The following is a 14,765-nucleotide window of genomic DNA, read 5'->3' as shown; positions in this document are numbered from 1 at the left end:
TATAAAAGCAAATTAACAATAACTAACAAAAAAATGTGCTAACAATTAATAATTAGCAAAAAAAACTAGTTAACAAGAAATCACAAAAAAAATAACAATGTAGAAAAGCTAACAGTTAATAACTATGGAAAACAAGCTAACAATTAATAACTAGCAAAAAAATAAATAACTGTTCCCAACTAATAAAAAATTAATCGAAAGAAATAATTAATCCCTTAATAAACGTGCATTTGTAGTACATATTATTTTATTTCACATTCAAAATTATTATCACAAACTATTTAACACAGTGTATTATAGGTAAGTAAACAACTTTTAAACTAATTTTTTTTCATTGTGTGCCGTCAAATTTCGAAATCGTTAAAATTGTGCCGCCACAAAAAAAAGGTTGAGAATCACTGCTCTAATGAACCCTCTTAGTCTTCGTTGTTGAGTGACTTGGAATTGTCCATACACAGAATTTACTTCCTTAGAGAAAATTGATCACACTTATAATGGAACAGAAGTTATTTTTGGTGATAACTTCTGTTAAAGGCGTGAGTGTCATAATGTTCTTTAATCTTAGCTTCGGAGGAAAACAGTAAATAGAATTTTTATGAGGAAAAATAACCATTAATCTATGCCCTCAAAACTGTTATTATCATACACCAACACTATAAACTAATATTTATCATTCAAGTTTAATTTTCTCCAAAGACGAAATAACAATAACCTTATTTCTACTACAGAAATAATGCATGTTTTTTTTTTTTTTAATGTAAGAAAAATGGTACACTATTTCGAGCAGAAAATTTTTAGAAATCTTTGATGATAAATATTGCAAAAGTTATGATAAAAAAATATTGCGACTATCAGCAAGTGAATTAAAAAAAATATATATATATTATAGAAATGTTGCATTAAAATGAACGAGTAACAATAAGAATTTGAATTTTTTTTTTTTTTTTTTTTTTTTTTTTTTTTTTTTGTTGCTAGAAAAGTAATATCTGAAGAGACTAGTAATGCCAATAATAAATATTCTTCCGAGACCATTCAATCTAATTTATAGATGTACCTTTTCGTTGGTGTAATCACCTCTTTTCATCTTTTAAAAGAAACATTGATTATTTCTCGTCTAGGAAGTCATTAGTTCTAAGAATAAACATTGTTTATTTCCATTTTTGAATAAAAAAACACTTTGTTCCTCTCATTGGAGTTATTCTGATCACAAAGGCTTCATAGTTTGTTTCGAAAGCGATTGTAAACTTCTCTCGGTGTTGGTATTTACAAATATATCGCCAATGAATATAATGTGTACATCGTGGTTTTCTTCACAATGAAGCGTAGATGGCATCGAAAACTCCTCTGTGGAATTCAATTTTTCTAGTGCTTGATCCTGGAATTTCCTTGTCTTCCTGCTTGGATTTAAAATTGCAAGGCTACGTAGTAAGGCCGGGATAGCCTGGTTGGTAGGGCACTGGGCCCATGTCCAAGGGTTCGTGGGTTCGATCCCCGCCAGCCGTGTAGTAAATGGTAACTGATGCACGTTAAATCTCTCGAGTAGCAGAGTCCTCCGTGTTCCCATAACAAATCAATACCTCTGGTGGTACTGATACAAGGGTTTCCTTGTCTTCTGGATTGGTTCAAAATTACAAGGCTTCGGAGTTGAACATTAACAGTCGTAAACCCAAAATTGGGCCGGCTGTTCAACTACGGATATAAAATATTAAATAAATAAATTCTACGAAGTAGAACATACCGCAGATCGGCTGTTCAATGTCTGTTATGAAATAAAACTATAATTTAGAAATCATTTTTGACAACGATGAATATTGTGAGGGATAAAATGGCGATAATTAATATCAACTTTATTACGAATTCCTTTTAATAAGAGCAAATTTCATTCGAGCAATGAAAAAAATATTGACCCATGTTAAAAAGTGAAAAAAAATATCGCGATATATTAGGAAGAAAGATAGGGAATACCCAATGGTATGTACGGAATATTAAAATCCCATTATTGTCCTGCACTATTACACACACATAAATGACACATTGAAGGAAAAGTTCTCGAAGAAATCTTTTTTATTGAATGAATTGCGCATTACATTGAGAATATTCTTGTTTCCCTTATTTGTTCTTAACACTTTATTTTTTTATAGAAAAATCAATTTCTTTTAAAAGCTTGTTTTCGATTCATGAGCAAGTGATTATCGCCCATGATGTCTCTACTTGTAAATAATGTCAAGACAAAGGTGGGAGCTCTGTTTTCGGGCACCCTGCCAGATCTTAAATAATTCAACTTTGTTCTACTAAAAAAAATCTTCTGCTGTTGATTTGTTTTCGGTGAATGCATTTAAAGAAGGTTAAAAGTCAATTCCATGTATAGTTCCCTAAGAAATCTTTATCGTCTTGTTACGCATGACATTGAGTAGAACACCATTGCTATTGAAATCTTACTAAATAATTTTGTTTTTATTAATAGTCATTGTCTATTTAAGATACTGTTAAGGTGATGAATTTGCTATTACATGTTAAGTGTTCATAAATGTATGTTAAGTCAAGGTGAAAATTTCTACTTTTTTTTCTTCTGAAAAAGAGATAATTGTCTTATAACATTTTCAACTAAATTAAAAAAAGAATTTTTGGTTATTTATCGGTTATGGGGATTGAAAATTAATTTTGCCGACACGTAGCAGCAACGACGAATTCCGGGTTCTGTAATAGGACACCGATAACACGCATAACTGTATCAAATCTGACAATATTGTGATCATTAATGATAACGATATGTATCATTAGGAAAATATCGCAATTGTTAGTAATGGATCTGGGGATAGAGCGTTCACTTTTCAATAAGGTGAACCGGGTTCGAATCCCAGCTATGTCTGGTCGATACGATTTCCTCACCCGGCTCGCCCCAGGCATAGTGCTAACGTAAAATATCCTCAGTGGTAGACGGATCATGGGTTAGGTCCTCAGGTTGACCGTGGGAGTTAACGTGTTTTTCCTCTCCATGTAACGTAAATGCTGGTTAGTTTCATCTAAAAGTCTTCCACGAAGGCAATTTTTTTCAAAATACTAAGTCCGGGAGTTCCCTTATCTGCTGAATTGGGATCAAAGTTACAAGGCTACGGAGTTTAACATTAGTCGTAAACCCAAAAGTTTAACAATATGTATCATTAATTTAGTACTATGTATTTTAATGTATATAAAAAAATATTCCTCAACTTCTTAAGTCTCTTGACATAACTTAATACTTTTTGTTACGAAAGTTTTTTTAAAATTTTTATAGGCATGGGGAATTAATTTATAAAATCTCTTTTAAATAGCTCCTTAAGAAAATTTTAATATTAAGTCTATTAGAGATTAAAATTAAAAAATATTGATTACAAAGTGATTATTTTTTTTTTTTTTTTTTTTTTTTTGCCGAGGGATAAGAGTTTCGATTCTTGACAACTTATCAAAAATCCAGTTTAAAGAATCAAAAAATGGTCCCTTTCGTTTAATCAATGTTGTCTTTTTGTATTTAAGTTAATTCTGAGAATGTGTCATTTTTTTAAACAGATGTTAAACACAAAATTTATTTTGATGTACAGAATTTATTTTTTAATTAATTTATTTTGTGGTATACATGTATTGTTGAGGAGTTTTGCTTAAAAGACCGAGGATTTACGTCAAAATTCGAGATTTTCAAAAATGACGATCGTCATTGAGGATTTTTGACAAATCAAAGTTTAAATTCGGTTATACCCTAGAGTTATTACACAGTAAAGATAGACCGTACTAGAAAAAATAGCGTTTTTGAAAATTGCTTAAAGGTGCTTATTTTTTATTTCAGTTTTTAAAAACCCTTATGCATTTTTCATTGGGTGCTTTTAAAAAGTGCAAAATTTCTCCCCTTTAAATAGGTTTTTTGTTCACCCTGTCTATTTTCGCCACGAATTAACTCTAAAAGTGTGATTTTTTCACATTGCACCATTCAACACAATCTATTTCGGTGTACCGTCGGTCTGTAGCGTATGAAAGCGCCAATTATTTTAAATGTTTAATGAAATACCCTCGTCTCCGCATATGCGTATTCTGTGTTGCTTTAGGTGGGAAGAATTCTTGCACTCTCATGTGCAACTCTGTTGCATTTTGAAAGCTATTCTGAATTTCAAGCTTCAATTCTCTCTTCTGAAATGGAACGGAAAAATCTCTCGAATTTTTGTTAATCACTGGGACTGCCTAAATATTGCCAATTTTTTTTTTCTTCCCTAGTAGCAAAAGAATATTTTATTTCTCTTTTTAATTTCATCGTTGGTGCAGCGCTATCGTCACTGGCAAGCTTTCTCGCGCTCTTCTACTTATAGATCAAAACCAGAAACCATGAACTTGACTTGAACCTTTCTGTGACTCAGGCATTAAGTGACGATGAACACAGATGAAACTAGTAATTGTCTATTGTATTTATCTAACTTCTTCCGCTTTCTATGAAATATTGACCGGATTTCATTTTCTTTTCCTTTACATTTGTGAAATTAGAGGATATTTTTAATTCCCTGCGTGATTTCACTTCGCCTATGCATCAGTTTTCAAAAATTTACTTCAATCAAAATGTTCCGGAAATATTAAATACTCGAATTAGAATCTCGTATTAACTCGAATTATAACTAATTACGTATTTTCACGCGAATCCCCGGAGCAATAAAAAATCAAAAGCTTCATCCCCTCAATCTCCTTTTTATACATTTAATTTAATAAAAAAAGATCTATTAGGGGCCATTCATTTGTAATATGAATTTTGTATAGTTTGCTGAATTCTTTACATATCTTTATAAATTCAGTATGATCCCTAATGTTAATCTTGTGAATGCTATGTTGAATATGTATTAAATATGACTAGAATTTAAATCTGAAAAATACACTTGATAACCTTTTTAAATAGTTAAATTATGATTTTGAAATTAAATTCTTTTGCAGAAATTAAGTAAAGTAATTTTTAATTTAATAAATGGAATAAGTCACTCAATATTGAATATATTTAAAATTGTGCTTAAATTGTTTTCAAGAAAAAGAGTTCTTTTTCACGAGCTTAGTTATTTGATCAATATATGAAGCACTTTCAAGCAATTGGAAGAAAAAGGTTCTATTAATCCGCATATCCCAATATTTTTTAAGAAGTGCACACATAGACAAGAACGTAGGGGGAAAAAAAAAGAAGAGTAGTAAGAGAAGACTATGGGAATACTAGAAAGATTGTATAAGAAGAATCTTGAAGAAAATATGGTTCTTGTGCAGCCCGAATAACAATTTTTTTTCAACATCAAAAAATTTTAAATTTTGTTTTTAAATGTTTAGGTGATGTAAACAAATATTTGAATCAAATATTTGTTTCTGAAAGATCTCAAAACTTCACATTCGTTTTATTTTAAAATCAGCTTTCATGGACTAAACAATTAATGGTCTTCAATTGTGCTTGAGAACTAATTTTTAAATTGCTAGTCTTTATTCATTTTTTTCTGCAATCGTATTATATCCTGCGGTGCTTAATGCGTGAACCCTACTATTTAGACAAATATTTTTAATTAAAAAAAAAAACTTTATTATTCCTAAACCATATAACAAAAATAAACAGTTGTGTTTTAGTAAAAGGACTGTCCACAAATGATGTCCGCTTTCTAGGGGTTTGGTCTCCAGTGGAGGCTTGAGTCACAATCGATGGGTACAAAAGATGAGTTCGGGCTCACTTTTGGAAATCCCGAGCCCGAAGAATTTTACTCTGATCTAACAAGAGCCAGAGATATACGTCGGATAATTCTGTTAGATCGTACTTCAACAAACAAGAACTTATATATGCTGGGGCGTGGTTACCACTTCACATGGAGAATAGGAAAAACTAATATTGGAAAATACAGTGAATTAAAAAATCACCAGGGAATTCTCTGCATTTTCCCCTGGAAAATGCAGGAAATTTGTTTCTTATCGTCTTTTAAAAAATTTTAACCACTCAAAGTGTTATCTATGGGATAGTTAAAGATATTTCAGCTATACTAAACTATTTCATTAATTACAGCATTATTTAAGTATGTTCGGCTGTTTCTTTTTTTCTCTAAGTTTTTAGAGCAATTAAAACTAGTATAGTTAGCCAGGGGTCTGTTTAGAAGAAATTTGGGTACGTTAACGGACCCTTCACAAATTTGTTTATCTTCATTATTGTTTTATGAATCGAATAAACCCTTCCCAGGAGGGGGGGGGGAAGACATGTAAACGAATTAAGTTTTGTCTTCCGCAGACGCTTCTTCCTTTATTCTTCCGAAATGAATTTTCTGCGTTCAGCAGTACAGGTGGGCTGAATACTAAATATTTGTATGTTGCTTCTCTAATTGAGCAGCAGCAATATTGTTTATCTTTTAAAATTTAATTTTTTTAAAAATTAAATTTTACAGCGTTGAGCATAATCTTGTATCTTTTTACAATTTAAAAACTCCTTGAAAAAGATTTTTGCAATAACAAAAACCAGCTTTCTTTCAACCTTTTGCGAATTGTGACAGCACAAATTCGCAAAAGGTTGAAAGAATGTGACATAACGTTTATTTTATATTCACAAATTACGAGTCATTTTTTCACAATTTTACAAAAACGGATCCTTCGCAAAATGTCTGGACAGACCCCTGTTAGCCCTATGTAGCTCACACAAGAGCACAGTAATTTTGTTTCCTCTTAATATATTGTGCATAATATATGCAGGGGATTTTTTCCCCCCACTAGATTTGAGTGGCAACCGGAAAGGGGTCTCACTAAAGATCGAAAACCCCTGAACGGTGCTCAATTCACATCATTCACGATATATTGATGATTACTTTTTACTACCTGACTAAATATATTCTCTCATTGCATCATTAGAACGCCGTAAACTGGTTACACTTACTATATCTGCATGTCGCTCACGTCGACCCACATTTGGTATCATTCTAGTACCGACGAAAATTTCAAAATGACAGTCAATCTTAAGCCTCTCAAAACAAAAGCGCCTAATAGCAGATCCTTACTTTTTATACCTTCTAAATTTGACATTTTTTATACCTATATACTGAACAAAAAGTTTGTGAAAACTTTATCGTGTGTCCGAGCCTGAAACCTTTTTTTACTAAACGAGCCCATCTCATCCCTACTGGGTGCCAGCTTGTCTGGGAAGTAAAGGCGGCCCAATGTGAAGCTCCCTTGACTGGTTGCTGAGGGAATGCTTCCAATTTTTAGATGACAGAATTTAATACTATGTACTTGCTGAGTAACGTTTTTAAAAAGTACTTAAAGGTGTTTTTATTTTATTTGTGTGTTTTTAAAGAGTGCTCAATTTTTCCCATTTCGAAAATTAGATTTTTTCTTTCTTTACCATGTCGATTTTTGTCGCGTCTTATGCAAAAGCGTGCTTTTCGCATTGTTCTATTCAACGTTTTTACAATTCATTCAACCATCTACTTCGGCGTAACGTCGGTCTATAGCGTCGTATGAAAGCGCCAATCATTTTACATGTTTGATGAAATACATGCCAGTCCGTATGTGCGTACATGCTAAGCTGGGTTCTGTGAGATTATTGCACTCTCATGTGCAACTCTGCTGCATTTTTCAGACTTCATTTTCCACCCTCTGATATCGAACCGAAAAATCTCTTGATTATTTTATAGTGGCTAATATAATCAAGACGAGTTCTTTGTCAGAAACTACTTATTTTATCATGATTATGTAAAGTCTTTGAGAATTATTTTGCATTTTGTTAATGTATATAGTGCTTAAAAAGTACTTTAAAGGTGCTTATTTTTTGTTGAAAGATTTGGCTACTTCTTAAGACGTCTAGTAAGAGTGTATTTCTTTTATTGTTTCAGTTGGCACCATGAAATCTAGCCACCATTTCAGGGACCAGCTGACCGTGATCACTGGCTGGTTCGATCAGTGGAACAGTTGTGAGCAGACTGTGGCCCTCTATTCTCTCATCCAAAAAATTGGTCCAATTCACGCTCGCTTCCTCGCCCTCGTATTAGAACAGAATATCGCTGAATGTATGGAACTCCAACTACAGGAACAGGAAGCTAACGATCCAGGTGAGTCACTAGATTTTTGCTTAGAACTTGTGGTGTAACTTACCACTATAAATATTAAATGCCAATTCTCTAGTATATAAGACATGTTAACTAGATTCTGTCAAGAGGTACCTTTTGAGATATGAAGGTTGACATTGTCGAAAATTAAATCCCCTATTCCTCAAACTCATAAAATGAATAGACTTTTAACTGAATTAACTTAACTGAATAAATTAAAAAATTTAATTGAATTAACTTTTTGTTTTTTTAATTATTACATTTAAAAAATTATTTAGAATTTTTGCATAATGTAAGATTTTTTTAAAAGTGTTTTTCTTCATTTTATTTTAGAAAGGGAACAAAAACCTTTTAGATAAGTAATAAGCCATAAAACTCTGCAAAAGGTTACTTAAAATGAATTTCTTTTTCTTACAATTTTTCATTGCAATTAACTCAGATCAGAGTAGAGACACGGTTCTCGGTAGGAAGTCAAGACTCTTCGGTCTGTAAGCGGCTGGGTGACCGCTTTGATCAGCCTGCGTTAGGGACCGAGGGTGCGCGGTAAACTGTTCTACCGTAAAGTGCTAGACTTCGCGCAGGTCGTCGAGCTACCAAAGCAGGGGATCCATCCTCTCTACAGAGGTCTAAAATTGCGATGGCATGTCTTCGGATCGTCCTCAGGGATTTTCCCTGACCGTCGCCAATAGCCCATTGTGCAAATCTAGTGCGACGTAAATGAACTACAACAATGTAATTTTTTAAAACTATTTAGTTACATGAATTAAAACATCAATGATGTTAATATTTGCTTATGAATAGTATGGTGACAAAAAGATTTTTTTTAAAGTGAAGCTATTTGGAAACATACCTTCCTGATCTATATGGGTAAATTAAATTATATTTTTACATAGACCATTTTATTGTAAAAGCGTATAAATTGGAGGAAAAAAAACTGATATTTTTACTGATAAAATTGTACCAAATTGTAATTGTACAATATATTGGACAATGGGTCACCTAAAATATATCCTTTAAAAATAAAAAAAATTTGTTTGAGTGTTGGAAAATTATGAGTAAATTGTAAAACTAGCCAGCGTTTGATGGAATGATTTTGTAACTTATGACAGTCCTATTTCTATTGACCTGTTATTTTTCGTTACCGTGAAACATGTAAAAGTTTGTTGTGGCATATTGCTTTTGCGGGACGGGACCTTCACGATTTTTTAATATAAAGATTGTATTTATTGAATTACATATAGAAAAATTGAATAAATTTTTTTTTTACACTACTTCGAATTACTTAGTGTAAAATAAGATGACCTAATCAGGGTGGCCAAAGAACATGGGAATTAGGAAACAATGTGGAAAAGTTAAAGAATTTTATTAATCTGTTATAAATCGGGAAATTTTATCAATCTTAAATCAGAGAATTTAAACAACAGTCAGATAAAATTAATTAATTTAAGATCAGTGAATGAGTAATAGATGTTTGTTATTCTAAAATCATTCTGTTGTTAAATTTTCTATACAAGTAACAAGTGTTGGAAAGTATCACTTTGTATTCTCCCTTGTTTTAAAAATCATTATACAAAGATAACTGGGGATAGAAGACTGATGGTAAATTAAATGTTTTTTACACACAAAAAAGAAGGGAAAAAAATTGAAATTTCAACTTAAAACGTTTACGTTTTGTTTCAGTTCCTTGTATTTATTCAAAAATTTAAAAAAAAATTTAAAATTTTTTTTGCACTTTTTTTTCCAAAAAATAATGGCAAGGGAAACGGTTAAAATTATGAAAATGTTTTAAAAAAAAATAAATTAAAAAATGTGTTTTTACAATAAAAAAAATTTTGTACTTCCTTTACTTCTATTTTTATGAATCTAGTTCTGAGTATAATTCCCCGTTAAGTGACTTCATTTCCGCGAATATCTTAAGATTTGTTAAATAATTTGTATACGCTTCAGAAGAAGAAAAAAAAATGTTCGATCCACGACAGCAACGTATACATTTCCTTTAATTTCAAAATAACCACACACACACACAAAAAAAGCTTAAAAGTTTTAAAATAACGGCTAATTTTATCAAACAATTAGCTCTTTTTTCCGCTTTTTTTTTTTTTTCTTCGGGCAATTAATTCACATAGCGATTTCCTTTCCGTTGTTGTGGGGTAACCCTTTAGCGAAAGCACCGCTGTCCCGAGAAAGTGTGTCGCCGGTTCGTTGGCCCTTTCTTCCACTCTCTCGTTCCACTTGTTGGCCGCTGAATCGATCGGCCACGGAGTTATGAGGGCACGAAAAGAAAGTCTCTATCTAGAGGTGATTGGCACACTTTAAAAAGCTACCTCATTACACTATTAGAAAGAGAAAGGTATGCCACTTTATCGATCCCCCCCCCCTCCTTCCTCTAAATATAACTCTTTTTCATTTAATTCCCATAAATCCATTTTTTCTTTCTAATATCCTACTTAAACAAAGTATTTCTTTCAAGTTTTTGTAAAAGTGTCTTTTTTTCTTTTTTTTACGCCTTTTTTCAATTCCTATTAATTCACGCTCTCACTCTTGTTCAAAGTTTCAGTTAGAAGTAATTTACAATACTATAATGTCGAGTAATTTCCAGTAATCATTAAATAAACAACGATGTCAGCATTTTAAGATATCGTTAATATAACAGTTACATGAAGCACATTTAAATTGAAGATATAAGAAGAAATTAGCTGTTTATTAAGCATCTTTCTATTAAAAATCGTTTTCTGTTAAGAATTGGTTGAAAAAATTATTATTCTATGCTTCCTGCTGATCATAACAATAAAAAACAGTGTTGTTCATGATAATGAAAACTTAGTTGTGTAACTTGCTAGTCGTATTTAATTTATGAAGACAATTAGAGACACTGTCAACTGGGTTTATTTTCCCTTTTAAACTTCTAGTAGAAATTTCGTGTACTTCTTTACAATTGAAAGCGCGGAAAATAATTGTGCTGGACGAAAAAATTGATGTATGGTGTTTAAATATGCTTTTTTCAATTCCTACTATTAGTTCACGCTGTCCCTCTTTCTTGTTCCAATTTTCAATCGTTAATAAAATACTTTTTATTCATTCACTTAAGTTCAAATGCTTATTTTTGAATTTGTAGAGGATGACACTTGATGTTAATACAGTTTTTTCACATATTAATTCATTCATTAAATAGAGGGAGGAGTGAGAAACGAAATGGAATTTTCTGATGGGTTAAATATTAGTCATTGTTTTCAATTTTACCATAAGCCATTCAGTTTTTCACATATTTTAAAAATAACACCAGTGATCATTTCTAACTTATAGCTCTGTTTGAACAAAAAAAAAGTGATCCACGTCACAAAATTTATACTTTTATAGTTGTCTGATACCTCGAAGCCTGTATATATATATATATATATATATATATATATATATATATATATATATATATATATATATATATATATATATATATATATATATATATATATATATATATATAGTTCAAATTTTCAACCTTTAATAAAAAACTTTTTATTCATACATTAAAGCTCAAATACATTTTTTTTAAACTTGTAGTGGATGTCACTTGATGTCAATGCAGTTTTTTCAAATATTGCTTTAATTTAGGAATTGACTCTAATTTTTTTACATATATATTTGTTGTTTTTCTTCCGATGGCTGAATTACAGAGAAGCTCTGCTTTTATATTCAGTTGTCATTGGGGGGGGGGGAATTAATTTTCGTCAGAATTTTTCACTGTTTATAGTGCTGCTTAGTTACTGCTGTAGAGTAGAGCCCCTGAATTAGACATAGTATAGGAGCCTTACTGTAGAGTAAATAAAGAGATCACGTGGGGAAAAACCTTTCATGGTTAATTCTCTTTCGGCTTCATAAATAATCAAAAGTATAGAACAAAATAAGCTTATGTAAGGCATGAAATTTTAAATTCTGCAAATGATTTTTCAAAATGTCATTGCATGCAAATTATGGCAGGAATACAGAGTAGGGAAATAAATCTGCCGTAATTTATTGACTTATGAAAACAATTTTAAAAAAAAAATTTTTTTTTTTTTAGACTATAACGTACTATTAACGTAGACTATTAACGTACAATATAGGTCATAAATAAAACACGTCCATTCGGAAATTAACAAAAAATCTAATATAACTCAATTCACTCAACTGAGTGAATTGAGTTAAAACTCTCAAACGCCGCTCAACGCAAACAAATCCGTTAACTTGAAAATGTGCAAGATCTGTCTAATACCTAAGTACCTAATTATCAAATAACAAGGTTATTATATTAGTTTACTGTTTCTTCCTGTAATCAAAGTTTACAGCTTTGCTATAATTTGATTTTTAATAATTTGAATTTTAATAATTTGCTATAATTTGATTTTTTTCGAATAGTTGAATTTGGCGCCCCTTAAATTGGGCGCCTGCGTGCGGGGCATTCGCTGCATACCCGCCAGGAACGGCGCTGATTGTTCTATTCAACATTAACACAATTCATTCAACCACAATGCATTTCGGTGTACCGGCGGTCCATAGCGTATGAAAGCCCCCATCATTATACAAGTTTGATGAAATACTTGGGAGTCACCGCATGTGCGTTTACTGAGCTAGGTTCGGTGAGATTATTGCACTCTCATGTACTGCATTTTGCAAGATATTCTTTTATTTTCCACCCTCTGATATCTAAACGAAAAACCTCTTCATATTTTTATAATGGCTAATATAATCAAGAAAAGAGTTCTTTGTCAGAAACTGGTTATTTTATCATGATCATGTTAAGTCAACTAGTTTTAAAAAAATTATTTTGCCTTTTGTTAATGTGTATAGTGCTTAAAAGGTGCTTATATTTCGTTGAAAGATTTGGCTGCGCACTGTGTTGTAGATGGCCTCATCTTTGATAATTTTGCTTTGAGTAAATCAAATTGCAGTAACTATTTACGTATCCGCTTAGAAACTTTTTCTGGCACTTAAGGAATATTTAGCATCAACTATGAATGATAACGCCAGAGCAGCCAACTGTTGGCTAAGTAGCAAGCAGGTTGTTCCTTGTGAATGTCTCGATTTAGCTTGCATTTGTCATCCGGACTGGTGCCAAAAAAAAAAGTTTCGACTGCAAACCGGGAAAGAATTTTAAAGAAGTCTGGGTTATAAAATGAATGTTACCTTTTTCACTCGTGATTAAGAAAGACTCCCTATTTTTAGAACTAGCGTTTTTTAAATTCATATTTTTAAAAAATTTTTAAAAAAATCTGTGAAAAGCTGAATATAGGGTATCTGTGCTCCTGGAAAGTCATGAATTTCGGTAGTGAACAAAAATTGTCATGATTTTAACTTTATTTTTTAAAAAAATCATGGAAAGTCATGGATTTGGGTCTCCGAAAAATCTAATTTTTAAAATGGAACTTACCCCCCCCCCCCTCTAATTTCATGGTGTTCCGAATATCTGAATTCCTAACAAAATCCTCACTCAGTCATATTTTATTAAAGTGTAAGATGTTTTTATCATGTTCCTTAAAAATTATAGTGCTCTTTCAAAAAAAAAAAAAAAAAAAAAAACACATTATCTCTAGAGCCAATTAACTTCTGTGATTTCAGAATTTTTGTTAATATTTTATTTTTATTTTATCAATTTAAAATTCTAGCTAAAGCAAGCCAGTCATTGGCTAATTCTTTTTATGTTCCGAAATGAGAACAGAAAAATCGGGAATATTTCTTTCCTTCCGGATGAACAGAAAAGTATCTTTAGAATATAATTCTGCAGAAAAAAAGAACAAAAAATTGTTTGCTTTTGTATTTTTTTCAGATATTTTTTTCGTCAACTCTTTCTTTACTGTTTTTTAAATTTAAAATCTATAAATATGAAGACGCAGAGTATAACAGTTTGGTTATACTTAAAATTTCAATTAATGTTTTTTAAATTTATTGTTGCGTTTTTGTCGTGGAAAATAGAAACTTCTTCGTTAAGTCATATGTTTTTCAAAATGTCATTGTATGCAAATTATAACAGGAATACAGAGTAGGGAAATAATTCTGTCGTAATTTATTGACTTATGAAAACAATTTAAAAAAAAATTTTTTTTTTTTTTAAACTTCATGGCAGACTCATATAATGCATACAATTCTTTACCTATTACTAAAAAAGAATTAAATTAAGAATTAAGAAAAAAAGGAATATTTGATAAATTTGTTTAATGTTTATTATTGCTAATCCCTCTGCACACAGTTCATATATTACGCAAGCACCAAAACAGAGGGGGGGGGGAGGTTGTGATTTGTTTATTTTTGCTGATAAGGAGGTGAAGGGTGTATAATCAATAATGCTTACTCACGCAACACCCTAAGCTATTTTCTGATTCTTAATGCACGAAAATGTAACAAAAAAAATTGGGTGAAAGACACTTGGACAAATTTGAAATCGAAGTTTAACTAGGGAAAAGTAAGGTTTATAAAATTTTTCGAACGAGTTGCAAACTTTTATAAAATGAAATAAATGTAAATTTTGCTTTATGCCATGTCACAGTTAAAGTTAATCTTAAAATGTTTGAAATTAGATAGCTTTAATAAAAGTTATAGCAAAAACCGGGGAGGGGGGGTTATGACTCCCACGTAAGCATGGGAAGTGGTTTTGTAAATTGCTTAGTTTTGCTGATAGGAGGGAAAAAGTCCAAAAATGATCTTGTTATGCTTATGTAATATTTAATTGAATGC

General features: G+C 31.3%; 1 protein-coding gene across 4 annotated transcripts in view; it reads left to right on the top strand.

Moving 5' to 3' along the window:
* Window positions 1–14,765, top strand: part of smg (sterile alpha motif domain containing protein 4 smaug) — a 77,280-nt gene that overhangs the window by 24,494 nt on the left and 38,021 nt on the right. For all 4 annotated transcript variants that reach the window (XM_016055532.4, XM_043050979.3, XM_016055530.5 and 1 more), the window contains one exon: window positions 7,848–8,063. In XM_016055532.4, coding sequence (XP_015911018.1) covers window positions 7,856–8,063 — 208 coding nt within the window. In that variant the 5' untranslated portion in view covers window positions 7,848–7,855. The remainder of the gene's footprint in view (window positions 1–7,847; window positions 8,064–14,765) is intronic.

The sequence above is a fragment of the Parasteatoda tepidariorum genome, chromosome 4 (genome assembly GCF_982258835.1).
Source record: "Parasteatoda tepidariorum strain Cologne lab strain chromosome 4, Ptep-v5.0, whole genome shotgun sequence".
NCBI classification, from domain to species: domain Eukaryota; kingdom Metazoa; phylum Arthropoda; class Arachnida; order Araneae; family Theridiidae; genus Parasteatoda; species Parasteatoda tepidariorum.
This window is presented reverse-complemented; position numbering and strand designations above follow the sequence as displayed.